Source organism: Micromys minutus, assembly GCF_963924665.1.
Source record: "Micromys minutus genome assembly, chromosome: 17".
Taxonomy (NCBI): Eukaryota; Metazoa; Chordata; class Mammalia; order Rodentia; family Muridae; genus Micromys; species Micromys minutus.
The window spans coordinates 32916559-32942874 of NC_137952.1; the positions used below are offsets into that span (position 1 = coordinate 32916559).

The 26316-nt window shown below is 38.8% G+C and overlaps 1 protein-coding gene across 2 annotated transcripts; it reads right to left on the bottom strand.

Annotated features, from left to right (window-relative positions):
• Positions 1–1262: 1262 nt before the first annotated feature.
• COPS2 (COP9 signalosome subunit 2) lies at positions 1263–26316 on the bottom strand. 2 transcript variants are annotated; one of them, XM_080930867.1, is made up of 13 exons: positions 26198–26316; positions 18385–18498; positions 17276–17353; positions 14182–14307; positions 11979–12089; positions 11786–11863; positions 10156–10330; positions 9589–9767; positions 9430–9482; positions 6967–7064; positions 5712–5794; positions 4697–4755; positions 1263–3228 (listed from the first exon to the last, which is right to left on the bottom strand). In XM_080930867.1, exons 1-13 carry the CDS (start codon positions 26249–26251, stop codon positions 3084–3086), a joined length of 1353 nt encoding a protein of 450 aa, XP_080786993.1. In that variant the 5' UTR covers positions 26252–26316; the 3' UTR covers positions 1263–3083. The 2 variants fall into 2 exon arrangements, with proteins under 2 accessions (XP_080786993.1, XP_080786994.1); XM_080930868.1 differs by having other exon boundaries at positions 1264–3228; positions 11979–12068.

The window sequence follows — 26316 nt, forward strand, 5'->3', positions numbered from 1 at the left end:
AGGCTTAGCTTTAAAAAAAGAGAAAAAATTTGATTCATTATTTTATGTGAGTACACTGTTGCTCTCTTCAGACACATCAGAGGAAGGCATCTGGATCCCGTTACAGATAGATGGTTGTAAGCCACCACGCAGTTGCTGGGAATTGAACTCAGGACCTCTAGAAGAGCTGAAAGTGCTTTAAACTGTGGAGGCATCTCTCCAGCTCCTCAAAGTAATTACTTTTAAAAAGCTTTAGTTCCTTCTATGTATCAGGAACATTTACTAAGCAGTGTCCATATACTGTGTACTCACTAGTGTTTATTGACTAAAAGAAAATTTCTACCACTTTGGCCCTTTAAATACTAAGAGCAGGTGTTTAACCAGAAGTAACCCATCCCATATAAGGAAACCAACAGCTCACTATAGCACTGCAACCCATGGAAGAAGCTTCATGTCAACTACTCCATTGTGAAATCAGGCTCTTCATCAGAAGGGACTCGTGAGCTTAGAACAGCATGCCCATATCATAAAAAGTTAGATTAAGATACAAGAAAAAAAAGAAACAATCTTATAAGCTAATTTAAGAGCAAGACAAGGGCTGGAGAGATGGCTCAGTGTTTAGAGCACTGTCTGTTCTTCCAGAGGTCCTGAGTTCAGTTCCCAGCAACCACATGGTGGCTCACAACAACCTATAATAAGATCTGGTGCCCCTTTCTGGTTGGTACATGCAGACAGAACACTGTATACATAATAAATAAATCTTTTAAAAAAAGAGAGAGCAAGTCAAAATCAGAAATCAGCTCCTACATACTTGATAGTGTTACAGACACCTCAGTGTAGACACTTCAGACCTCTGTGGACACCCTGGACTGCTGCTGATACCTCAGATTGGAGTAGAGTAGTTCAACCATGTTTAGGAATGAAACAGAAATGAGATGAACACAAAACAGTAAGATTTCAATTCTGAAATCATCTGCATGGAAAAATTTTAAGAAGAAAAGGAAACTTGACTTGAGCTAGACTGTTAGCCATGTTGTGAGACCAACAGAGGAAGTGGGGCCTGTCATACAGTCTCATTGCAGTTGGATTAGCTTCCCACAGGGTAATAAGCACACTGCCCTCTACAAGACAGCACTGTGAGAAGCAAAGACAGCACAGAGCCAGCACTTCAGGAGCTGGACAGGACACATTGCTGAGACCCTTTGCGTTCTGATTGTCACATGCACACACCTGATACAGGCACAGAAACTTGTCATTTTTATTTGGGTAACAAAGGGTCTCCAAATATTATTGGAAAAATAATTCCTAATTAATATTACTCCCGTAAAAAACGTGAACACACTTTTCACAAATGATTTATGTTGAATAGAAGAAAATACACATACTTTTATATCTTAAACTTTTTATTCCCTACCATTGACATTTTGTCTTTCATCTTGTTTTCTACAATTTTCAACGCATATCTGTATTTAATACTGCTTTATTCTGCTAGACATTAGCTGACTGCTTTCCTAAATCTAAGGATTATATAGTTTTAGTATAAATATATATCACATATTTTCGTAAAATTTTGACAAAACCAAATAAGCATGCCTTGTTTTAAGTCCATGCTCTCTCTACTGTTTATAAAATCTGATTTAATGATCAAAACTCTTGGTTGCCACTCTGAGTCACACAGTCTTCCTTCTGCACTGCCACTCGACTCTTACATAATAATGAGCAACAGAAAAACCAGCACAGTATGTTAGTCTTAGTTCCTTCTTTTGACACTATATGATAATGTGAACTTCAAAAAAGAAACAAATACATCCAAACTCAATACATTCAAATGAGCTGAGTTCTGTCACCATCCAAGGCCATAGTTCATTCCTAACTATACTGCCACTGCACAATACTTGAAAATTATTTCGGGATTGCTTTCAAAGCCAGATGCATACTTTCTGTATGCATTATCTAAATTTAGGTAATTTTTTTGAGGCTGGTATTTGGAGCCAAATTAGGGTAAAGACAGACAAGCTTGTTAATGCTCTTTTCAAACAGGTATAAACAAAGGTTAGTAATGCATCACCTAAATTAACATTAACTGTAATTTTCAAAGAGCAAACCCAAGAGGCTTTGGGCAATGGTTCATTGCTGGCATTAGAAAATAACCTTTCAGCATGGTCACAACGCAGGTAACATTCACTTCGCTGTCTATATTCTGGCATATTTGCTTAAAGTGACATTCTGAGAGTTAATATGTACTCTTTTAAAAATTCTTAAAAAAAAAAAAAGAATCGTAATCCTTTAAAACTGTCACTACGAGTGCTAAGTAAGGGCTCTGTTAGAAAGTAGTCCTTACTTTATCAATAAACAGTAATTTTAAAAACCTGAAAGCAAATAACTAGTTTTAACTACTTGTTCTCAGGCTTTTAAATCTTAACTGAAGACAAAAGAACCTGAAAATTTAAAGATACTAAAAACAAAAGAGCAACCCCGGATGTAATAAAAACACATCAAGAACCAAGCTACAGTTTCTGAGCTGCACTGTTTATTTTGCCGCTTGAGCCCTAGGTGACAGCGAGCCACTGAGAGCACGGGCCCTCTGACCTCTACTAGCTGCAAGTACAGAAAGAGACGGACACGGTTCTGGAGAATTGACACTTTGCAAAATGCAGCAAACATTTTCATTTATACATGAGAAAAGGAAGTGTTCAAAAGGGTATGAATTTCAAGTTATTGCAGGTTATTTGTGAGATAATTTCTGCAGGTACAACATGTTTAAATTTAACCAACAGTAGCGTGTCAGTGTATTTAAAATCATGACAAAAATCTTCTCTCTGGTCATGTTGCCCATGACAAATTACTATGGTGTTGTATGTTTAGGGCAAGATGTCAACACAGCATAAATCCCATGGTGTTTTGGTTTTCTTCTGGAGATTAAAGCTGTTTTTCTTGGGATAAATGCAGCAGCAATACACAAACCAGTTGATCAAAAAAGCCCTTCTGCCATAACTCCAATCACTTTCAGGACACACCAACCCACAGGAGTTTTGCCTTTCCAGTCCTCAAGGATCACATCTCTGCACTGTTGCCTTAAGCATGTCTGCAAAGCTTGTTCTCCGTTAAGCCAGTTTACTGACCACAGCCTGGTTCAGGGAATTTAGTTGGTTGGTCCATTTATCTAGTGCAGTATACCGGGCACCACCCCTCTTCTGATGATCCAGTTCAAGGAGCTGGTTGACTTGATCAATTCGGCCATGAATAGTGCTGGAACCAAGTAAGAAAGCAAGGTCTCCAGTCATCTCTGCTAAGCACATTTACAGAACACACCACCAACCAAAACACACACACACACACACACACACACACACACACACACACACACACACACAGACAGACACACAGACACACAGACACACACACACACACACACACACACACACACACACAAACATCAATATAAAAACAAGGCCCAAACTTGCTTTGCTTTTTTTTAAGGAGTGAATTTTGTGTTAGTTGTAACACTGCCTTACTCTATTTTTAAGACAGCAGATCTCAGCTCACCTGTCATTTCACCAGACACCTACATCATGAAAGGTAATGACACCTGCCATGCAAACTGCTAAGAATATCAAAACTGTTTTGTGACAGATGGTGCTAGACACTGGGGAGCTTATCTTTAATCCCAGCACTGTAGAGGCAGAAGTGGACAGCCTGGTCTACACAGTAAATCCCAGGCCAGTCAGTGTTACACAGTGAGACCATACCTTTCTTTACCCACCCCCCCCAAACCCTGACTATCCAGAAGATTATCACTTTGTATGTACAAACAGGTATGTGTGTGTCCAACACGTGTGAAGGTAAGAGTACAACTTTTGGGAGCTGGTTCTTTTCTCAGGTTGTTCCTTATGCAGAGTGCTTTAACTTGCTAAGCAATGCCACAGGCCCAATAAATAAGTTCTTAGTAAGTATGTAAACCATACAAATAAGAAACCTGTCTGCGAAATGACTTGTGATCTTTCCAGAGATCATGTGTTCAATATGTTCATTCACTTACAAAACAATCACTGTATGTCTTCTATTAGAAAAATCATAGCCACAAGTGTTTCTTCTGATAAATCAACAATTGAGTCATTATACTATCCTTGGCCCCCACTGTCCAGATTTTATGACTACTGTGGTGTCTGACAGAGAGTGGTCCCCACAGGCTCATACACTGAATCCTTAGTCCTCAGTTGGAGGAACTGTTTGGGAAGGATTAGGAAGTATGTCATAGGGGTGGGCTTTAAGTTTCAAAACACTAGAGCCCTTACCAATGTCTCTTCCTCTGCCTACTTGCCAATCAAAATGTGAGCTCTCGGCTATGTCCTTTCTTAACCATCACAGACTCTTTACTCTCTGAAATTAAATCTCTTACTCTCTCTAATTAAATGCCTTTTTCCCCCTAAGTTGCCTTAGTCTTGGTATTTTATCACACCAACAGAATAAGATAGTATCCAACATCTTGCAATTTTAAAAAGTTGTCAAGGGAGTTGGAAAGAGGGGCCAGTGTATAAGATCACCTGCTGCTCTTGCAGAGGACCTGAGTTTAGTCCCAATACTGATGTTTAGTGGCTCAGATCCATATGTAACCCCAGCTCTAGAGAATCTACTATCCTCTTCTTGCCTCCACAGGAACCTGCACTTATATACATATACGAGACACAGTTATTTAAAAAAGCTGTGAAGTACTTACTTATCCAGAATGCACTGCACCAGCAAGCTTTCCACATCAGCTACGTCTATGTTTAGCTCCTAAAACAAAATATTTCATTATATAATTCTACTAATTAACATTTGAAAAGAATTCATGATTTTATATAAATGTTTGGCTTTAATCTATACCACTGAATGGAAACATTAATAAAGGATATTTCATTTTTTTCCTTTCCTTTACTATACTGGTAATTTAACCCAAGGCCCTATACACTTGGCAAGTGACCTCCTACTGAGCTACAACGTCATCTGTGAAGAGAACTTTTTTCTGATGATCCTGGGCACTGAACCCAGGGTCTTGTGCATGCACTACTGTATCACTGAGCTGTAGCCCAACCCTCTTGCCATGTTTAAGATAGGGTTTCAGTAAGTTGGTCAGGTTGGCTTAAATTTACTCTATAGCCAAGGTGGGCTAAAGAGCCACCTGAACAGCTGAGATTAGATGTATGCTCCCAGCCTTGGCTTAATATTGTAAACAAACTATTGCCACATGAAAATATCTTGTAGGTAAGCAGTCTGTACCAAATAGTGCCCTCAGCCCTCTTCTAACCCTGGGTATACTTCTACTCTATTTGCAGTGCTTGGAGCTGGACTTTAATGAATGCTTCATTTTCTTCTGTCTAAGAATAAGGAATCTCAGAAATTGAGTGATTTATAATTTCTCTCTTATACATTAAAGCTCTTTTCTGTTAAAGCAATTTACATTATACAACAATAAAAACTTCTTATTAAATTTAAAGCCTTGGCTAGGCATGGTGGCTTAACCTGTAACTTTGCACTTAGAAGGCAGGGGGCAAGAAAATCAGGAGCTCAATATCATCCTCAGCTATACAGTGTTACATGAGTATACATGTATGTGTATACACACTCTTTATCTATACCAAGTTAGCCTGGGCTACTTGAAACATGTCTCCCAAAAAAAAAAAAAAAAAAAAAAAAAAAAAGGTGAACTGCAATTGTAGGCACAAATCATAAACACTAAAACCCACAAATACCTTAGAAATAAAAGGAATATGTATTCTTGTGTAAGGCTTAATTAACTTTATGAGGACTTGTGTTCTGATGTTCCGTAAAAGTTCTGAAAGACAAAAAGAAACAACAACAACAAAAAAATTGTAACTGTGACGGTCTTTTTAAAACATGTAAGCACAAGCCATGGTAATTAACTATAGGATTTACTTTCTCAAACCATTTTGCTTTGGAAAGACACAGGGTGCTTAGATGTGCAATCTAAGTGACAAAGGCAGAATCGAGGCTGTCTCTCCCAGTTTCTCATCTTGACGCTCCCGTGTATCACTTCCTCAACCTTTAATGTTTGAAGTTCTGATCCCCACTAGCCGAGCTACGGTCCTAGGGCTCCTATAGTGTAGTGCATCCCATCCTACACACCCACCAGCTCCCATGGATGACCGTCACTCTGCAGCTCCAGCTGTCCTGGGCCTCTGCCTAGATTCCTATGCTGGGATTACAGGTGCGCACCACTATGCCTGGCACATGTACAATTCCTGTCATGCAACTGTCTTAAAAAAAAGTTTACAGTTAATACTTTTATATTTTTCTGCTTTTACAAAGTATAGTACCAATTTAACTCATAAAAATATTTTTAAAATACCTTATAGAATGAAATAAGAAGCAAATAGGGAACAAGAGAGCATTACTTCTGGCATATTCTTCAAAATTTCTGGTGCATTTAACATTGAAATATTTAGTGGATTGCTTCCAATAGTCATTTACGTGCTCTCGGTAACCCTCCCTCCTTTCTTCCCCTAACAAGAGTTTCTCTGTGTAGCTGTGACTACTCTGGAACTCCTTCTGTAGACAAGGGCATGAGCCTCCATTGCCCCGCCCTCAGTAGTTCTTAACAGATGAGAACACTGGAGCTAAGAGAGCAGTGTCTGTCTGCAGCAAGTCAGAAGAACTTATTACTTACTCTGAGAAAACTTCCCAGTTCTCCCCATTTGGGTGGAGACTACATCATGGGTCCAATATATTTTCACAGCTTTTTGACCAACCTTAATAGTTAGATTTGAATCTAAGCATCAATAACCAAATTATAGCAATATTTACATTAGGATAAAAAGGCAAAGGAAAGCAAATGCCATGTACAGACCTGATGCTCATATGAAGCTTGCTAATGACTTGAGAGATTTCTTGTACCATGGTAGCACTTAGAAATATTTGTCCTTTGCTATGGCAATTTATTCCATTCAACCCCATTTTAAAGAACAACTCAGCCAGCCAACAACATACCTTCAATGTGTTCTCTTATGAATGGATCATCCATGATGTTGCTGTGATTTGTTTTCAGAATCTTTTCAAATTCGGTGATGTCATTATTCTGATAGGCACTAACATTGAAAAAAAAAAGGATAAACGTTGTCCCATTTGAAGTAATATAAACAGACATAATCCAGAGTCTACCTCTCGATCTTTATACGCAACAACCAGAGCGCTGTTACTGTTTCTATTAAGAAGGTCAAAACTAAATACACACGACACATACATAGCCCTCCCCAAAATTCATTTCTAGCACCAAATAAATAATCCCCAAAAAACCGAGTGCTTTTTTTGTTTTCTAAAGGAAAGAGTAAATGAATTTTTGTTTGGGGGAGGGGGTGTTATACAAATAATAACAGACTCTCAAATCTTAGTCTTGTTCAAAGTTGACAGTAAAATGTTTATTGTATTATTTGATGTTTTCAAGTAGAATTGTGCATTTCTGATGGTTAATTGCTCTTAAAGAAAGAAACCGGGTTTCATGCACATTACTCAACACAGGAGCTTACTGTTAGCTTTTAAATAAGAAAGCATATCATTTCTGAAGAACTAGAAAATATAGCTTCCTAATTTTTATCTTCTAGAAAGCTACCAGCAACTGCAAAAACATTTCAAAAGGATTGATTCTCTAATCTTTTTAGCCTTAAGATCCCACCAACCTATATAGCAGAAACACGAGTGACAGAAATGCCAAGTGATCACATACAGAGGACACAGTGATGGAACCCCATGTTGCAGAAGGCCAAAGGCTGATTATGTCTATAATTCTCCTTAGGAATCTGGCACCTACTCTGGAAACAACCGTGTAAGGCACTATGGGATGGCTAAAGGTGCTGAGAAGGAAGAAGCCAACCTTCTGGATATGGCACCACTGTGTGCTTTATATGTAAGGCATATCATCAACCATTCTGCCGCCCTCTGCTGTGCTTCCATCTGTGGTCGCAATGTAACTTCGTGTTAGGGGCAGGTGATTCAAGTGCTTCAACAGCAAATATTTCCTCTAGTCTGCTGGCAACTGACTAGGAAGATAAAATTAGGAAGTATTACTTTCTTACCTACCCCAATACACTGTAACGCATAACAGGAGGCTATCTTCAAGTAGTGGAAACACTGCATGCATATTTATATGACACTTGCATACACCTATATTTTAACTATAAGAAAACTTTCCATTAAGTATATTTTATTTTTATTCCTTGCTTGAGAAAATGTGTATCATTACAATAAATTTTTGAATTCCTCTATAAATGCTTGAACTATAAATGGAGTAACAAGATGTAATAAATACAGAATAATTACTATCTTGTAAAGGTGTGATAAAGCAATTCTCTAATGTGTTTTATTGTTTAAATAAACAATTTAAATAACATTAACTTCTAATCAAAACTTTCATTATTTCCTTAGTTTTAATTGCTGTTTAGCAAGCCAATACTATAAACAAAATATTTTAAATGTTAATTTGTAGTCAAATCAACTCAAGATAATGTAACAAATGTAGAAAAATTAAACCTCTTGAAAAGAGAATGGAGAAATGCCCTTCTACAATTAAAATCAACCCGATTCAACAAGCAGTAAATCCATTTACAGTACAAGCAATGGGAGAACTCTGATAAAGGTAGCTGTACATGTAACAAAACTCCTATAGACCTGATTTTTTTTTTAGGGCTAAAATTGGGATTTCGTTTTCTTTTGTGAGGCAAGGCCTCACTGTGTAGCCTCTGCTGGTCTGCAGCTACTGTGTAGACCAGACTAGTCTTGAACTCACAGAGACCCTCCATTTTCACCTCCTGAGTTCTGGGATTAAAGGTGTGCAGGACCAGGCTTTGCCCTACAATTTTTGTTTTAATGTCATTTTTATCTTGTTATTGAGAAAGTATGCTTTTAATGCCTTTCATTACTGAAAACTCTTGATTTATTTTGGGCCAATTCATAATTTATTTTAGACTCAAGGTAGGTAGAGGTATTAATATTGAGACAAAGACAGTTAAAACTGGTGTATATGTTCCATACAAGTTAATAAAACAAACAAACAAAAAGGTAAGTAAATAAAAGAAATAAATAACAAAGCAAACCAAGATGGGCTTGATGGTACAGGCTTGAAAGAGGCAAAGACCTCTTTCTTAGAGTTAAAATACAGAATTACAAGTTCAAGACCACCATTGGCAAGTAATTCACTCTCCTACACTGGAAAGAAGGAAAACAAAACAAAAAACCAGCATAAAATAAAACAACAAACCAGATGAGATTCTAAACAGAGTCCATGACTAACAGAAACAGCATAATGGCTTCAAAGGATAAACTGATATGAACTTTTGTGCCTTTTAGACAAACATACAAAAGAACAGATGCTGACCCTAACTATTATCCGCTGTTATCTGTCCCTCCCCTCTGTGAGCTGCTTTAAAAGGGTTTGCCTTAGGGAAACATAAATCTTACCTTACTAAATTTGTCATTGCTAGAATTTCTGGATCATTTTTATACGGCTTGGCCTAACAGAAAAACAAAACAAAAACAAATTATGCGGGCATACTAAAAGAGTACCTCTTGTCCAGAAGCACAATCAGCTAATAAGAGAAGTAAAGAAAGCAGACAGACCTCTTGTGAGTCAAACGGATTTATTCCTGATTTCATTAGCATATTTGCTAAGACCAAATATTTTAAACACGTGGTTCGTCTTGGGCTTCCTGATTCATCATAATTTTTGAAAGCTTCAAAAAAATCAGTGTGTGCCTTTTCAAATTCACCTTCTCTCAAGTGCATCTTACCACCACATTCTGTAGACAAAACAGAAGATTAATTGTCAATTAATTGTCACTGTGTTGGCTTTGAACTATATGTCCTGCATGGCAGTAGTAACTCTATCTTCCACATGGCAACTCCAGGGTCTACCTAGGGCTGATATCTTCATCTTGTAAGGCTGCACGGTCACTGCGATTCTTTACAGCTTCTACTGTAATCCTTTATGGAACTACAACTCAGAATTTTTCTAAATAGCATCTTTATTATTGTAACCTTAAGATGAAAAAAAAAAAAGCTAATTTCTAACAGGCCCCATGACTTTCACTTTACCATTTACTGTCAAAAACACAGGAACAACCCCAGAGCCACTCAGTCTCAAGCAATGAGTCCTCATTCCCCACTACCAGTTCCACCCAAACTTGCCTCTGATGACACCCATGATCAGAGGGTGAGGGATGGCAGACTTGATGTGAAGTGATTGCTCATAGAGCGCTTTAAGCTTTTTGTTGTTCTTCTGGGCCGTGTACATTTGAATTTCCAAAGCATAGATTTCTAATAACTGGGTACCTTTTTTCAGGTCATCTTCTCCATCATCAGTCTAGGAAAAGAAATATTTTAGTCAAGACAAGAATGCTGGGACAACGAAGGGGTTTTTATTAGAGGTAACTTGGGAACCTTGTATCTCTGTGTGGAAATGCATTATAGATCTTACTGAATCATGGCTAACTGTAGTGACCAAAGGAACCAGGATAGGAAAAAGGAGGCCAGAAGGTTTTGTGTGTATAAAATACTCTTTAAAAGAAAATGGCATCATTAAGAAAACTTGTGTGTGTTGCATACGTGTATGCTTGTGTTCCTGTGTGTAGGCCAGGGGACACTGGATCTTATCTCTTGAAGCAGGGTCTCCCAGGGAACCTGAAGCTCACCGATTATTCAGTTAGGCTGGTGGCCACCAAGCATCCTTTGTCTCCACCCCAGTACTGGGGCTCCAGGCATGTATGGCCATGCTTTTATCAGTGGGTGATATACCTACTTAACAAAAGTGTTCGTACTCACTGAGCCATCTCCCCAGACCCATGTATTAAAAATCTGATGTTGGGGCACTAGAGAGATGGCTCAGTGGTTAAGAACACTGACTGCTCTTTCAGAGGTCTTGAGTTCAAATCCCAGCAACCACACGGTGGCTCAACCACCTGTAATGGGATCTGATGACCTCTTCTGGTGTGTCTGAAGACAGCTAGTGTACTCATATACATTAAAAAAATTAAAAAGAAAAACAAAACAAAAAAACCCAATGTTGGGAGACCCTTGCTATCAAGTCACCCATCTTCCACATGGTCAAGGAGAGAACTGATTCCCACATGTTGTCCTCTGACCTCAACATGCACTTTGTGGCCTGTACATGCATGTATACCCTGACCCCACTTAAATTTAATTTAAAAATCAATGCAGTTTTATATTTTCAGCAAGGAAGTACCAAATGGTCTTCCTTCACAACTGCTTTAGATCCACCTGTACCATGATGACCCACTTCCTGAACACACCGAGGGAGATAAAATATGCTATACTTTCTCATCTTAGCCTTCCTTATAAATGTAAGGAAAACTACATGTCAACCCAGAAGATGCTTTCCAAATGAGACCCTTAGCTAAGATATTGTATGGCCTATAGCCATATAGCTATAAATATTATTAAACAAACAAACAAACAAACAAAAAACACATGTGCTAGAGAGATGGCTCAGTGGTTAAAAGCACTGACTGCTCTTCCAGAGGTCCTGAGTTCAATTCCCAGCAACCACATGGTGGCTCACAACCATCTATAATGGGATCTGATGCCCTCTTCTGGTGTGTCTGAGGACAGCTACAGTGTACTCATATACATAAAATAAATAAGTCTTTACAAAGAAAATCAAAAGAAGCACTGCATATTTAAAAAAAACTTATTTCTTCATATTTTATTTTTGGGATAGATGCTTGCATACAAACAGTGCTAAATAAGCTGAATACTATTATTTCATGTTTATTCTGAGGAAAAGGTAAGGGAATGTTACCTGACAAGACTGATGTAACTGGCGTAAAATTTTTTGAAGCTTTCCATATTCTTCTCGTTCTAAATATAACTTTCCAAGCTGTAAAAAAAAAAAAAGTAAGATGAAAGCCTTTAGGAGGAGGTACATATACTTGGGACACATCACTGCAGGAACCCACCCATTCTTCAAAAGGAGGAGCAAATGCAATCGTTACCTTTGTGTTTGTCTTAAACCACAGTCTATCATTCTTAGCATCTTTCAAAGCTTCCAGTGTTGTTTCATAAAATTCCTGCAGTAAATCCATCTGACATAAAAAATCAGAATTCTATAATTGTAAACAGCAAATTTGTACCTGTTAATAAAGTTAATTTGAGCAAACTAAAAGTGCATCTTTGAACTTTAATACATGTAAGATACACTATTTGTTTCTTACCAAATGTCTTTTATAGTCCAAAACACTAAGATCACATTTATAAGTGTTAAGATGTTTTTGCTTGTTGTGTAAAAAAACCAAGAAATATATTTTTTCATGTAAACTACACACTCATAAATTCTAATGCGGTACCAGTCAGATCTGTCCTTCCCAACCTAACCATTCATTTTATATCAACAGAATGATATGCCGACTTTACTAAATATACATATACTTTACTTAGTCCTTACAATCTTCTATAGAGGAAACACTAACCAAATTGAGAGGAGAAAGGGAGGGTGCACAACAGCATCCCTCCTAGCAAAATGATTTTGTCTTTCTTTTGAGACAGTCTTACTCTGTAGGCCAGGCTGGCCTGAACTCTTTGTGGTAGACTATCTTGTCTTCCTCAGTGCTGGGAATACAGCTGTAAGCTACCACATCTCATGTATGTCATAGAATAGTCCTATTTTCCCTAGTGTAATTTTAGCTGTTGGTTTAATCACTAATTAGAGTGATATTTCCTCCCATATAAGCCATTGTTTTATACCATCTTAATTCTGAGACGCTGGGGAAGGCTGCCTATTTACTCAGGGTTCTGATGGTAGAGTTAAGAGTGCTACTCACACCAAAATGTTTCTATGATACTTTGTTTGCAAGCAACAGAAAATACCTACTTAATTTAGTGTTATTTATTTAGATACAGTGTCTCATATAGTCCAGGCTAGCCTCAAACTCACCTTGTTCTTAAGGATGGCATGTGCCACCAGCCAGGCTGGTCTCTAACTCATTACACAGCAGGAGTATTGCTCTAGAACTATTGCCATTAAGTGAAAAGGCTTACTTTTCCTTATTCTCAGAATAGATGAACATGTGCATGTACATGCATGAGTATGGTGGGGGTAGGGAGAGTGATAAGGCTGATTCTTAGACTGTGGCCAGGAATACAAAAACAGATAATAAATGATAGAGAACATCCCGTGTTCAAATACCAGAAGGTAACAGAGCTTTTTAAGAAGAAAAAAATTGGAGGCTAGAGAGATGGCTCAGTGGTTAAGAGCACTGGTTGCTTTTCCAGAGGTCCTGAGTTCAAATCCCAGCAACCACATAGTGGCTCACAACCATCTGTAATGGGATCTGATGCCCTCTTTCTGGTGTGTTTGAAGACAACTACAAAGTTCTTATATATAATAAATAAATACAAGAAAAAATTAAATAAAAATGATCCCATAAAAAGGATGAATGAAATACATAAAATCATCATCACTTTTGTTACCACATTCTAGAAGAACCCAGCTCTCCCTAAACTCTTTCCCTTTATCAGCTCTCATCATGCATCCTTGACAGAAGCATTTATAGAGCACCTACTAAGACTGGTATAGGACACACTCTTCTCAAAGGCCTTTAATCAAATATCACAACTTGTGACTCATGTTCACATTTAACACTCCCAATGGCTGTGTGTGCGTGCTTCGCGCACAATTTCAATAGGAATGCTTGTCAGCACGCTCAGTGCCCTAGGTTCAGATGCAGACACAATGTCATCAAAAAACAGAACTATAACCACAGGTGCATGGAATCTGAATTAAATAAGTATGTCTGCCCAAGTTATTTACAGGTAATATCTAAGAATTTAGATGCTATTTAAAGAGATTAGCTTGGATTTATTACCTTTAAATATTAATTAGTAACAGAATCAATAAAATAGAACAAATTACTTTTGAAGCACACTAGTAATTAGTAAATCTGCCTTTCTTTAAAATAAAATGAAAACTTGGCAGACATGATGACATTTGTCTGTCTATCTGCATTTGGAAGGCAAAAAGGGATGTCCAGGAGCCCAGTGGTAGCCTTGACCACACAGCTAGTTAAGACGCCAGCTTCGGCTACAAGAGACCACCTCAAAAAACAAAAACAACAACAACAAAAACCCATCACATCAACAACACCCCAAACCCACAGAACCATTATTGTTGACAGCATCAAGAGAAAACTCAAGTCTAACCTGTTTAGAGGTGGAGATATAATCAAGGATAGAATTAATAGACTTTTCAGAATAGTTCCTGGTGACTGCACTCCGAATATAGGTCAATAGTTGCTTATATCTGTTCATCATTTCTGGAAAGTTTGTCTGTGAGGAAGGAAAAATGCACAATTGGAGACATGAGTGTGCCCAGGAGTGCGATCCAGCACATAGTACTGCTACTGAACTAGACCCGCCACAAGTCATGATATGCCCTTGGAAAGGAGGAAAAACACTACAGACATGTTACCTTACATACAAGATGACACGAACATCGAAATTCAGCCTAATTAACAGATGAAACCTGTACATGTTCCAAGTTTCAAACATTACTCTTTACTGCACAGCACATGCGATTGGAAAACCACTAAGACACCCACCAAAGAAGCAGATTGTAATTTCAAGTGTGACTAATAGCTATGCAGATACCCACTATTTCACCCCGAAATAAAGAGTCACCCTAACTTTCTAACAAGAGCTACACGCTCCACTTCTCCCTCCAACTGGCTGGCTTTCTGCGAGATCAAACAATCTCTTTAAGTCCCAGAACTCATCTCATGTAACAAAACCACCCAGAGATCTGGGGAGGATCTAGGAGCAGAAATTGCACTCAGAATATAATACATAAAAACAACAACAAAACCCCCAAACAAAACTTATTTACAATTGAATTAAGTAAAGAAAATCATCCCATATAGGGCCCTACTCCTTAATAGATAGCTACCATTGCCACTGCAACATTATATTGTATGACTGTTTATACACTATCTTATAGTCATTCCAGGGAACAAGAAAGGACTGGTGAAACAAAGGGACACTAGTAAAATGTCCAGCAGTTACGAGTGTGTTACGTAAGTCAATTTTGGAGTGGAACTCTATAATCTGGCCTGAACCCTATGATCTCTTATTGCTATTAATCTCTTTCAAGGAAAATAGTGCACTGGCAGGTATAAATACCTTCTTCTAGTTATTGGGGTAATGAATAAAGGAATGATAGCTACCTATGGGTACCTGTTGTTTTTTTAAACTATGGAAGTTTCATGAGGACATAACTAACAAGGAATATCCTCTAAACAACCCACTAAACCTGCACTTAGATGGTGAAACAGGATAGTCTCAACTTTGATTTTATGTTTCAGTACTAAAGCAGGGTTTTAGAAAAAGGTACTTCTGAATTCTATCTTACCCTAGAGCTCACGGTTGCAGTCTGCTATGTGCCCCACAAGCTGTGCTTGTACACTTGGCTGGAGAACTGTTTGAGAAGGTTGTGGGAGCACCAGGAGGTAGAGGCTTGCTGGAGGATGTGAATCCTTGGGTGGCAGCCTTAAGGTTATAGCCCAGTCCTACTTCCTGTTCACGCTCTGCTTTCCAAGTACACACAGACATGACCAGCCTCCTAATCCTACTCCTGTGCCTCCCTCACCATGCTAGACTGTACCCCTCTAGACTATAAGCCAAAATAAGCCCTTTCCACATTAAGATGCTTTTGTTAGGGTAATTTATCACGGAAATGAAAAAATCTCCCCACCCCCATTATTTGTGAGGGTATGTAAAATAAACTTTGCACCAGGGCCTGAATGTGGAAGCCAGAGGGCAGTTAGTAGGAGTTGATTCTCTCCTTCCACCACATGGGTTCCAGGGATTGAACTCAGGCTGTCAGACTTGGTGGCAAGCACCTTTCTTTACTTGCTTATCTTGATGTCTCTAAGACACTCATTTTAAAAGGTTATGTTAGAGGGACATGGTGGTACATGCTTTTAATCCTAGCACTAGGGAGGCAGAGGCCAGCATAGAAACTTCTGGGTCTATATAGTGAGACCCTGTCTCACCCCCGCCCCCATAAATTTATTATGTGAATAAATACAGACAGGGACCTTAAAAATCATGTTAATTCTAATTTAAGATTGAGGGAAGATTAAGTAAATTTGTTCTTACACAGAGCAAGTGAAACAGATCTTCTAACTGGACTGAGAAACACTGCATAGCTACATAGGTTCTACTGTAGATGTAGATGGAACTAGAAAACAAGAAAGGCGGACACAGCTGAGACAATTTCTGGAGTCTCCTATTTACAGATGCTGGATTGAAGTAAATGGCAAACCAGGAAGACTGTACTATATGATATAGATAACCCTTTCCAATCCTTCCCAGGTTCGTTTGAGGTAAAATTAAGGGCAGTCACTATTTAAATGAACTAAAACCAAACAACTATTACTATGGGAAGATAGTAAGTTTTAAAGGAATCATGTTTTCTTGCAAGTCACAGCATCTTAAACGTTGACATTTAGCACTAAATGCTACTTTGAATTATTATTTTAATAATTCAAATCTCTGCCCATTAGTCATCTGCTGCTTCATCTATATTTCTCAAGTTTTTAATTTAAATATAGGAAACATTGGTGTAGTGTCATAAAAATAAACAGAAAGCACAGGGTTTTTGAGAAGTAGAAGCAGAAAGGGTAAATGTAACACAGATGCAGCTGACAAGGACAGATGCTAGACCAGCTAGCAGGCCACTGCAACACTGTGGGTGGAGATGATGCTGGCCAACAACAGAGCAGCAGAGGGAGAAACTTTACACTAGGCATCTTCTGAACGTATTTAGGCCTTTTTGATTTGTTGATTGATTATTGGTGGGAAGAAAAACAACAGAGGTATTGGCTAAAACACTGAAGTACTTGGCCCCAGTCTCAGTAATAAACAGAATGTGTAAACTCCAAAATAAACTTACAAAGTTTTTTAAAAGTCACTCTACAAATAATACACCTGAACTATATGCAGTAACACAAAGAAAACACACCTAAGGAATAAGTTCTTCATACAGAAAACATTAAAAAAAAATCCCATGTCAAATTAAAAAGCTAGCATTGGAGAAGAGAGGACACCTGAGTCGGAGGGAGAAAAGTGAAGACATGTTGTATCTATTTTAATTAGAATTTTAAAAATTAAAAAAGGTCAGTATTGCTTATAGTCTAGACAGAGGTCACCACAACAACTTTATGGAGAAGACATATGAGGCTCTGCAGTAGGAGGCTTGCATGAAGTTACTCATGGTGAGTCTCAAAATAAATCTTACCAACTTGAAGTTAATCTTGATCATCTGTTTTAACGCTTTGAATCCCCATTCTCCCTTCTCACCTTCCAGCTCCAAAACCTAAGATGAAAAGAGATTTTTAGTCTTGGTATCCAATTTTCACTATTTTTCAATGACACCCAATGTCTAAGACTTGAATTAAATTTAAAAGCTATTAATGAAAAATATTTTCTCCCAAACTTCACTAGTTGTTTCTTGGGGATCCTTGGGTAGGTAAGCTGACTCTTAGGCTGTCACTAAGACGAATTACTTGATAATGTGTGTCCAGAAAGGACTCCCATACCTGAGTCATCTTTAGTAAGAACCACTAACTGCTCAGAAATCAGGAAATCAACTGATCTGTTCCCGGAAGCAACAAGTTTGACACCTGGTCCCTAACTGATGGTGTTGTCTTAGGAGGTTGTGGAACCCTCTGAAGGTAGAGCCTAGCCACAGAGAATCACTGGAATATAAATCTGGGGAGCTATAACCTAGTTCCACTTCAGGGGCCAGTATTCCTGGTTACATTAGTTAACTTTTTTTATTGCTGTGATAAGACACCATGGTTAAGGAAACTTATAAAAGAAACCGTTTAATTTAGGCGTAGAGTTTCAGAAGGTTAAGGTCCATGATAGTCAAGGCATGTTACCAGGGACAGTTGAAAGTTAATTTGAGCCTCTAGTAGGATGCGCAGAGGGGGTGGGGGACGGGAGGGAGGGAGGGAGAGACACAGACACTGAGAATAGCTTGGGCCTTTGAGACTTCAAAAGTCCACCCTAGTGACACACCTTTTCCATCAAGGCCACACCACTTAATCCTGCCCAAGATTATAACAACTGGGGACCAAGCATCCAAACATATGAGCCCATGGGGCTACTCTCATTTACCACTACACTGGTCCACTGAGATGGAAAGAATCCTAGTAACAGGCTCTGATCAATGTCTTCCCTGCTATGAAAGACATCCTAAACAGTGAACTGAAGAAAATACTTACACTCTTGGTTTTGGTCAGATTGTTTAGTTGTAGCAATGAGAAAGGTAACGGATACAGTATTATTTTAAAAAGTAAGCTTCTAGACACAAAATTTGTTGGAAATAGATTTTGGAAGCACCTTTTGGAAGCTGCTTAGTGCTGCTTTTGGGTCATCTTCTTTCAGTGCTTTGGAATTATAGTACTGATTTTCCAAATCCACATTGGGCTCAGAGTTACTGTCTTCAGAGTACTCCTGTGTATTAGGAGAGAGATAATAAATGAGAAAAAGAAATTCACACACGGCACTGTAATAAGTGAATGCTGTTAGGATAAAACTTACTTTATTTTTGTATAAAATAAAACAAACCATCAACGTTGATCTTATTTTAAAATTGGAGAAGGAAGCCTGGCAGTGGTGGTGCATGCCTTTAATTCCAGCACTCAGGAGGCAGAGGTAAGCGGGTCGCTAACTTTGAGGCCAGCCTGGTCTACAGAGTAAGTTTCATGACAGCCCGGGTCACACAGAGAAACCCTATCTTGGGAAAACAAAGTACACAAACTAAAACAGAGAAGGAGTAAAGCACATAAAGTACACCATGCACACCATAAGACAGGGATTCTGGGGCTGGGAAGTGGGGCAGCTGTGAGGCTGTCTGCTGTACAAGATGAAGAACTAAGTCCAAGCTACCAACATAAAGAACCAGGCATAAGTGTCCAAGTCCTGTGGCCCTATTGTCACGTGGGGGAATGAAGTGGGCAGCTGAGTTTGTGATCACCAGCTTAGGCCCAGGTTCAGTGAGGGGAGGAGACACCATTCTCACTTTTACATGTGTCCATCCACACACATGCATATATTACACACAGAAACACTAAGAAAGTAAATAAAAAAATCCATCTACTTTCACCGTGTAAAGTCAATGTGTGTTATAACCCTCACTCATAGACTGAAATCTAGGGACCACTTAATCTTTTTTATACCGCTTCTTATGACATTTGTTTTTACCAAGCCTTTTCTTCTGCTACCTTGTAAGAACTGAATTTACATGGTGGGAAACTCCTCCAACTTCTACAGTTGCACTGTTGCTTACTTATTTGGATGTTACAAAGCTATCTGGACTGGTGAGATGGCCTGGCAGTGTGTGTGCAGATCAGAGCACAGCTTGCCAGAGACCATATGTGAGTTCAGGACTGACACAGGTTGTCAGGCTCTGTGACAAATGCCCTAAACCACTGAGCCATTTCACTGGCCCAAAAAGTAATATTTTAGATCCACAAAATAAAGATTTTTTTTCTCATGTACAAGTCATTACAAAAGGATACATTTCTATCAAAAGAAAGGTACTGGGGGAAAGTGAATAAACAAAAAGTCATGAATATCAGAGGTTTTTTTTTTTTTTTTAAAGATTTATTTATTATATTTAAGTACACTGTTACATTCTTCAGACTCAACAGAAGAGGGCATCAGATCCCATTACAGATGGTTGTGAGCCACCATGTGGTTGCTGGGACTTGAATTCAGGACCTTTGAAAGAGCAGTCAGTGTTCCTAACCACTGAGCCACCTCTCCAGCCCCCTAGAGTTGTTTTAAATTCAAATACATCTTATTTCTTCAAAAACTACCCAGGGAACACTGCAAAGGTAGAGGAGTGAAGAGTTTCCCTGAGCACAACATTTAGGAAGCTCAGAAACACGTCAAGATGGCTTTCTCAGTACAACACACCGTCTGTAGAGTGAGAACACAAATGAGACTTGCTCTCACATATTAACGACCTATGAACTTCAGCTAGGCTTAACACTTGAAATTCCACTGGAACATTTTAGGGAGAAGATCAGACTAGGTAAAAAAGACATATTTCATAATGATTTATTTTCTTAATTTTTGTCACTTATAACAAAAATACTAAAGGTTAAATAAAAACTACCAGAGAATAAATAAAGAAACCAACTGTCTATCACAGTGACTGAGCTGGGCTGTCAAAGCTGAGTTCAAAAGATAAGTGGGCCTATTTTCTGGAAGAACTGATGAGGCAAAGAGCATGGTGCAGGAAGAACAGCACAAGACAACACAAGTAGCATGTGCAGGGACACTCCTGGGTCACCTAGCTCCTTATTCTTCAGCCACATACTTCTCTAATCAGTGAGAAAGGGTTACCTTCCCATAAGTTTTTTTTAACCCTGAAGTTCTAACCTCATGTTAAACAGTCAGAATAATCTGTACAAAATGTCTACTCTTTAGTAGGTTTAATAAAAAAATGACTTCCCACTGCCCACTACATAAGTTCAAAGTTGTAAAAATCTGACTCCTGCTCACATCCAGCATGTAGTATGAAACCATTCCCTCATTCACAATGCTTGCAGCCACCATAGCCTTTGCTCAACTGCTCACACTACTTCCCACCTTCCACTCTATTCCCCTCTTTGCATTTCTCATCTGGTCATCTAAGCTGTGGCTTCTTAAAGTGTGGGTTATGATCCAATGCAGCCAGGGATGGGGGTGGCATACATGCACACAATATGGGGATGAATGGATGGGACCTGGATGTGAGTGGGAGTCCACAAAAAAATTGACAAAAGTAAAAAAATCTGAATACACAATGACCAAAATTAATAAGAAACCAAACGTTTCTGGCAGCACTAGCCAGATTACACTGTGGAACATCACCACAAACCTGGGTTGTGAATATAAGAGCAGGCACTTTGCACTGCATGTCAATTAATAATGAATGCCTCAAACACTTTGCCACAGACATGAATTCAAGACATAAATAAAAAAGACCAGTCATGAGTACCAGGGTTAACTACAACTACTAATCACTTAGTAACACAAGGTAACAGAGAACTGACTATAAAGTAGTGCTAAACTGAACTTGTTTCTGTCAACTGAGCAACAATTTGTACATATGTGAATACCCTAAACAAAAGTTTTAAAAACATGTAAAATAAAACCAGCAGATTATCATAAAAGGGCTTTACAAATCTTAACGTGCAGTGACAACTCAAGTGTCTCCAAAGCAGTCTGTGATAACCTGTCTACACTGTCTGGATCTATTCTTTCCTTACGCCACCCCTCCCCATATGCCATATGATTTTGAACTGCTGCTTTAATACAAATCCTATTCATCTTGGTCATACTGGAGGAAGACTCAGGCCTTTCGAAGTTTGGACAAGTGCTCCACCACAAGTGTCATTCAGCTATTTAGGTTTTGGGAAAAGGTCTCATTAAGTTGCCTGAGTTGGGTGTGAGCTTGCAATCCTGCCTCAGTCTTAGCCTGTAGTTAGAGGCCTGAGCAGCAGCAAATCATACTCTGGTTAGGAATTCTTCATGCTCCGGGTAAAGGTATTCACCAAGCCTTTCCTTGAGTCCCAGCTCTTTTTAACAGAACCCATTCTACAGTCATGCTTCTCTCTACATGACATGCATTTAATGTAACGCTTAGTGTCTAGACCGTCCCTTCACTCCTTTTGCCTCCACTATGAACAACTTTTATTGAGACAGGGTCTCTCTACAAAATCCTAGTTGCCCTGGAATTCACTATATAGACCAGGCTGGCCTCTAATTCACAAAGATTTGTCTGCTTCTGCCTCCCTTATATTAAGATTAAAAGGCGTGTGCCACCATGCCCAGCTATCCACTGTGATTCCTAATAAGGAGAAAATTTCTTGTCCTGTTTTATGTTCCTGAGACTTTTACAAAGTGTTCATTAAACGTTTAACTGAAGATTGGGCTAACAATCCAAATTAACGGCATACACCATTTGGGGTAATTTTTGACTACAAAATGAAATACAGCCCCTTATATACAAAGCCCATCTTATGTCCTATTTACATACTCATGCCATCAATACATGATGCCCTAAACCACTAAGAAATATAGGAAAACAGACCCATCAGTAGAATACTTTCTGACTATTGCCTACCTCTAACCTCTAGCTATCTGTACCTGATGTAAAGGACACTGTGGGGTAGAGGGGGATGTAATATTATTCTTAAATACCAGATATAATACAAATCCTAGGTAGTCATTTGTGTTTCTACAATCCAAACTTTAAAAAAAAAACTCACTCAAGTTAATGTGCACTAATTTGTAATTTGTGGTTATAAATAGGAACCATCTTGTATTCATCTCAAACTTTCATTTTCAGACGAAAGTTTCCAAGGAGAGACATAAAGACAATGTGACCTAGGATGCAGTTCTCATTCTATAATGTGTTCTCTGGATTTAAGGATGTTATTGTCTTAATTCCTTTCTCATTTGCTAAGTTTGGGGGTTCCTTTTAGGAGTCCTGCAGTTTCCCCCGAAGCCCAGGCATTTATATTGAATATAATCAACAAGTGCAGATATAATTTGGATGCTCATGGTTTACAAATATAACTCACCATGGTACGCTTTGAAAGTGCTTTATTATGTAATGTATTTATGCTTATTACTAATGACTTAACTCACACATTCATTCATTTAATTTTATTATTACTACACAAGAGTTGTCTATTGCTTATTTTAGTTATCCTTGTTTAAAACTCTGAAATTCTTTACACAAAGCATACCAATAAGCTAACAATCTTTTTGAAAATTCACAAAATGTTATTAAGATAAGTATTATTCTTGACTGTAGCTTTAATAGGCACTATCCAACAATACTGACATGGATTATAACAACAGTTCTGAAGAAAACTACCTTTATCAGAGTTGGGTGTTTTTTTATCAGAGTTGGGTGTTTTTGGTTTTAGTGAACCTTTTATAAGCTAAAAACAACACTACCTGGTGAATAGTCTACTTTAATTATCAATATAATTTTTGGTTAAAGTTTTAAAAATATCTACTTTATGTGTAGGAGTATTTACAGGTCAGGAAAGAATAGGTAGCCACAAGTTGTCTAATGACTGCCACATGCATGTGCACCATGTGTAATACAGAGGCCAGATGTTGGATCCCCTAGAACACTGAGTTACAGACCACTGTAAGCGACCACTACGTTGTTGTTGGAAACTGTACTGGAGTCCTGTATGAGAGTAGCCAGTGCTCTTAACCTCTGAGCCATCTCTTCATCCCCATTTTTTTTTTTTAGTCACACATTGTTTATAACATTGTAGACTGAAAACAGGTCAAATTGTTATCAACATGAAACCAGTCAAACAAAATGCAGTGCATCTTTGGAGATGTAAAAAGGGCAGTGAACTGGCAAGAGGGCTTAGTAGGTGCTTATTGACAAGCCTGACAACTGAATTTTATCTATAAAATCTACAGGTCAGGAGAGAATAGGTACCCACAAGTTGTCTAATGACTGCCAGCAAGCATGTATGTATATACACACATACACCAAGTAAATATCTATAAAATATTTTAGATAAATTAAGAATAACACATAAGCTATATCCTGATTAAATAAATAAAGGGAGGCAGACATTAACTTGGTCGCTTCTGAGTGTAGTCAGAACAGTGCAGAGGACCGAAGGTGGAGTCTGCACCAAGTGGTGCACTAGTGTTCTATTGTGGTAAGAGATTATTCTGGACATTCTGAAGTCCTCATCCCCCATCCAAATAAAAAAAATCAAAATTTGGGAGGCATTAAAATATACTCAAGACAGAATTTTAATTTTCAGGGCATACCTCTGCCACCTGTTTCCACTAGGCAAACACAATAGGTAGTTTAGGGCATTAAAATATCAGTGGGCCACAGATAAAGATATGCTGAGTGTCACTGTGGGCAAAAATACCCACAGTGCTATTAACATTTTAATTAACCAATTAACTGAAACAGAATCACGAATCCGGCCTAGCCTCTAACTCAGTATACAGTCAAGAAAATGGCCTTGAGCTTCTGATCCTTCTGCCTTTCTCTACCACCCAAGTGATACAGGATGCTACCACATCTAGTACACTTGGTGCTAAGAAACAAACCCAGGGCCTTTGAAATGTAAGGCCAGCACTCTACCAAGTGAATGACCCCCAGCCTTCACATAATATTTTAAATGAAGTGGTAACTAAATTTCTAACAACTGCAATTAAAAAAAAAAAATCTGTTATCCTCACTATTCTAGATAACTTCAGGGCCAGCCTGGGCAAAAAGTAAAAAGTTCCAAAAAGTAAAAAGAGGGAGAGAGAAACCTCCTTAAGACAGGATGTCAACCCTGTAGACTTTCTATAAAAAGAAACCGATGAAGACCTAGGCAAAATAATTACTCAAATAAAAGAAAAACATCTCTAGCAGCTATGAAATGACAGTCACCCCCATCCTTTTAAACATATGATTAAAGAAGATAAAAATCTCATTAGTTTTGCAACAGTAAAATCTTAAACTTGAAACAACTGTATATTCAACTTTATTACAGGATCTGTGTAGTATAGGCATCAAAATGCTGGGCAAACAGCCTCATCTGTGTAATTAGAAAGCTTCCAAAGAAGGATGTGGTGGCCCATTCCTTTATTTCCAACATCTGGGAAACTGAGCTTCAGGCCAGCCATGGCTACAGAGTAAGACCCTGCCTCAAAACAAAGCAATAAACTTCCACAAACTAGGAAAGTCTAATAGAATATTTCCTAAGATTCTCATTCATTCCTACATTGTACTTTTAAGTTAATGCTACTGCTAATATTCATTCATCTAAGCATTCACGTATTAAATAGACTATTAGGAAAGGAGGTAAAGATTTCAAAAACACCACAAGCTAACATTTCAAACATTCAAATGAAATACCAGGCAATTTGAAAACTACTTGTAATGGAAACAAAAGCAAAACAAGAGAGGAAAGTTTCCTATCTGCTTACAACTACCTTGCATTTGAACAAATATAACAAAATTCTATACTTAAATTACCAAGCATCTATTATAACCCTCCAGTCATACACTTCCTTCTTCCTTTTGCAAATACACACACACACACACACACACACACACACACACACATATATATATATACATATATATATGCCTTTCTGTAAAAGGAGAACCTTTAAAAAATGGAAAACGGTTTACAGATTCACCTATACAAAGAAGTTACACAGTAACTCAATATCAAAATATTAATGCTTTGAGAATATGACACTTAAGACATAAGCCAGACTTCTCAAAGCATGTACTCCACAACTTCACCAAAATTTCTTAAGAATCGAACAAATGCTTCCCAATTAAGAAACATAACTCACACTAATTTGGCGATCAAGATAATTTTTTCTTAGTTCTTACACAGTTGTGCATTTTTGACTATCAGCATAAAACATGGGGTCCAGATTAAAACCTATAAATCCATTCACAAATTAACCTTAAAAAAATCACCAATCAAACTAGGCAAGTTTACTTTTATGCCATTGATGATTCAAACACTGATGCTGGGAAATTTCTTAAATCAAGGAAAAAGATCATTGGTTCCAATTCCCTTAACTCCTACCTCTCCCCAGCCCAACCAAACAAAAAGCAAATCCTTCTTCCCAGCTTGTCATTCTTTAGAGAAGAGGACGAGCAGTTTAACTACTTTACCCCCCTTCTATTCTTGCCCTGAGCCTTAACCTGGGACCCAAAGTGACCCTGGGCGAGACTCTTAAGCGGTTTTCGGGGAGACTCCCGAGTTTCGCAGTCAGGCCTGCGAGTAGGATGGGCTCCCCGCTCCCAGTTTTCACTCTGCAAGCATCTGGCACCGGCTCAGGTCCCGAGTGAAGAAGAGATGGCCCGCTAGGGCCCAGACCTCAGCGCCGGGCAGTGGCGGCTCGGCGGCGGGCGGAGAGGCGCCGCAGCCAGCCACCTGCGCTATCCCTGGGCCCAGCGGCCTGTGCGGACCGCCGCCTCTCTCCCCCTTTTCCCAGGCCCCGCAGGCCCGCGACGCCCGGCGAGGAGGGAACCCCGTCACCGTGCAGCGTAGAACCGGGCCGACGCGCCCCGGGAGAAAGCTGCAGCCTCTCGGCCTCGGCACCACCGCCATATTCCACTTCCAGACCCGGCCCGCTCCCTGCGCCTCACCAGGTCGTAGTCCTCCTCATCATCGCACATGAAATCATCCTCCATGTCAGACATCTTGGCCGGAGGGGGGAGGGGGAGAGGAGAAATTAGAGACAGCCTCCTCCCACAGTGCTCCGCGG

Bases quoted from the DNA above. Each gene is read 5' to 3' on its own strand.
- COPS2 (XM_080930867.1), bottom strand. From the start codon at position 26,251: ATGTCTGACATGGAGGATGATTTCATGTGCGATGATGAGGAGGACTAC. The intron at 11,864-11,978 runs GTAACGATTGCA...TTTTTTTTACAG, and splicing joins GGTTTAAGACAAACACAAAG to CTTGGAAAGTTATATTTAGA. The intron at 5,795-6,966 runs GTATGTTGTTGG...TTTGTCTTTCAG, and splicing joins CATAAGAGAACACATTGAAG to AACTTTTACGGAACATCAGA.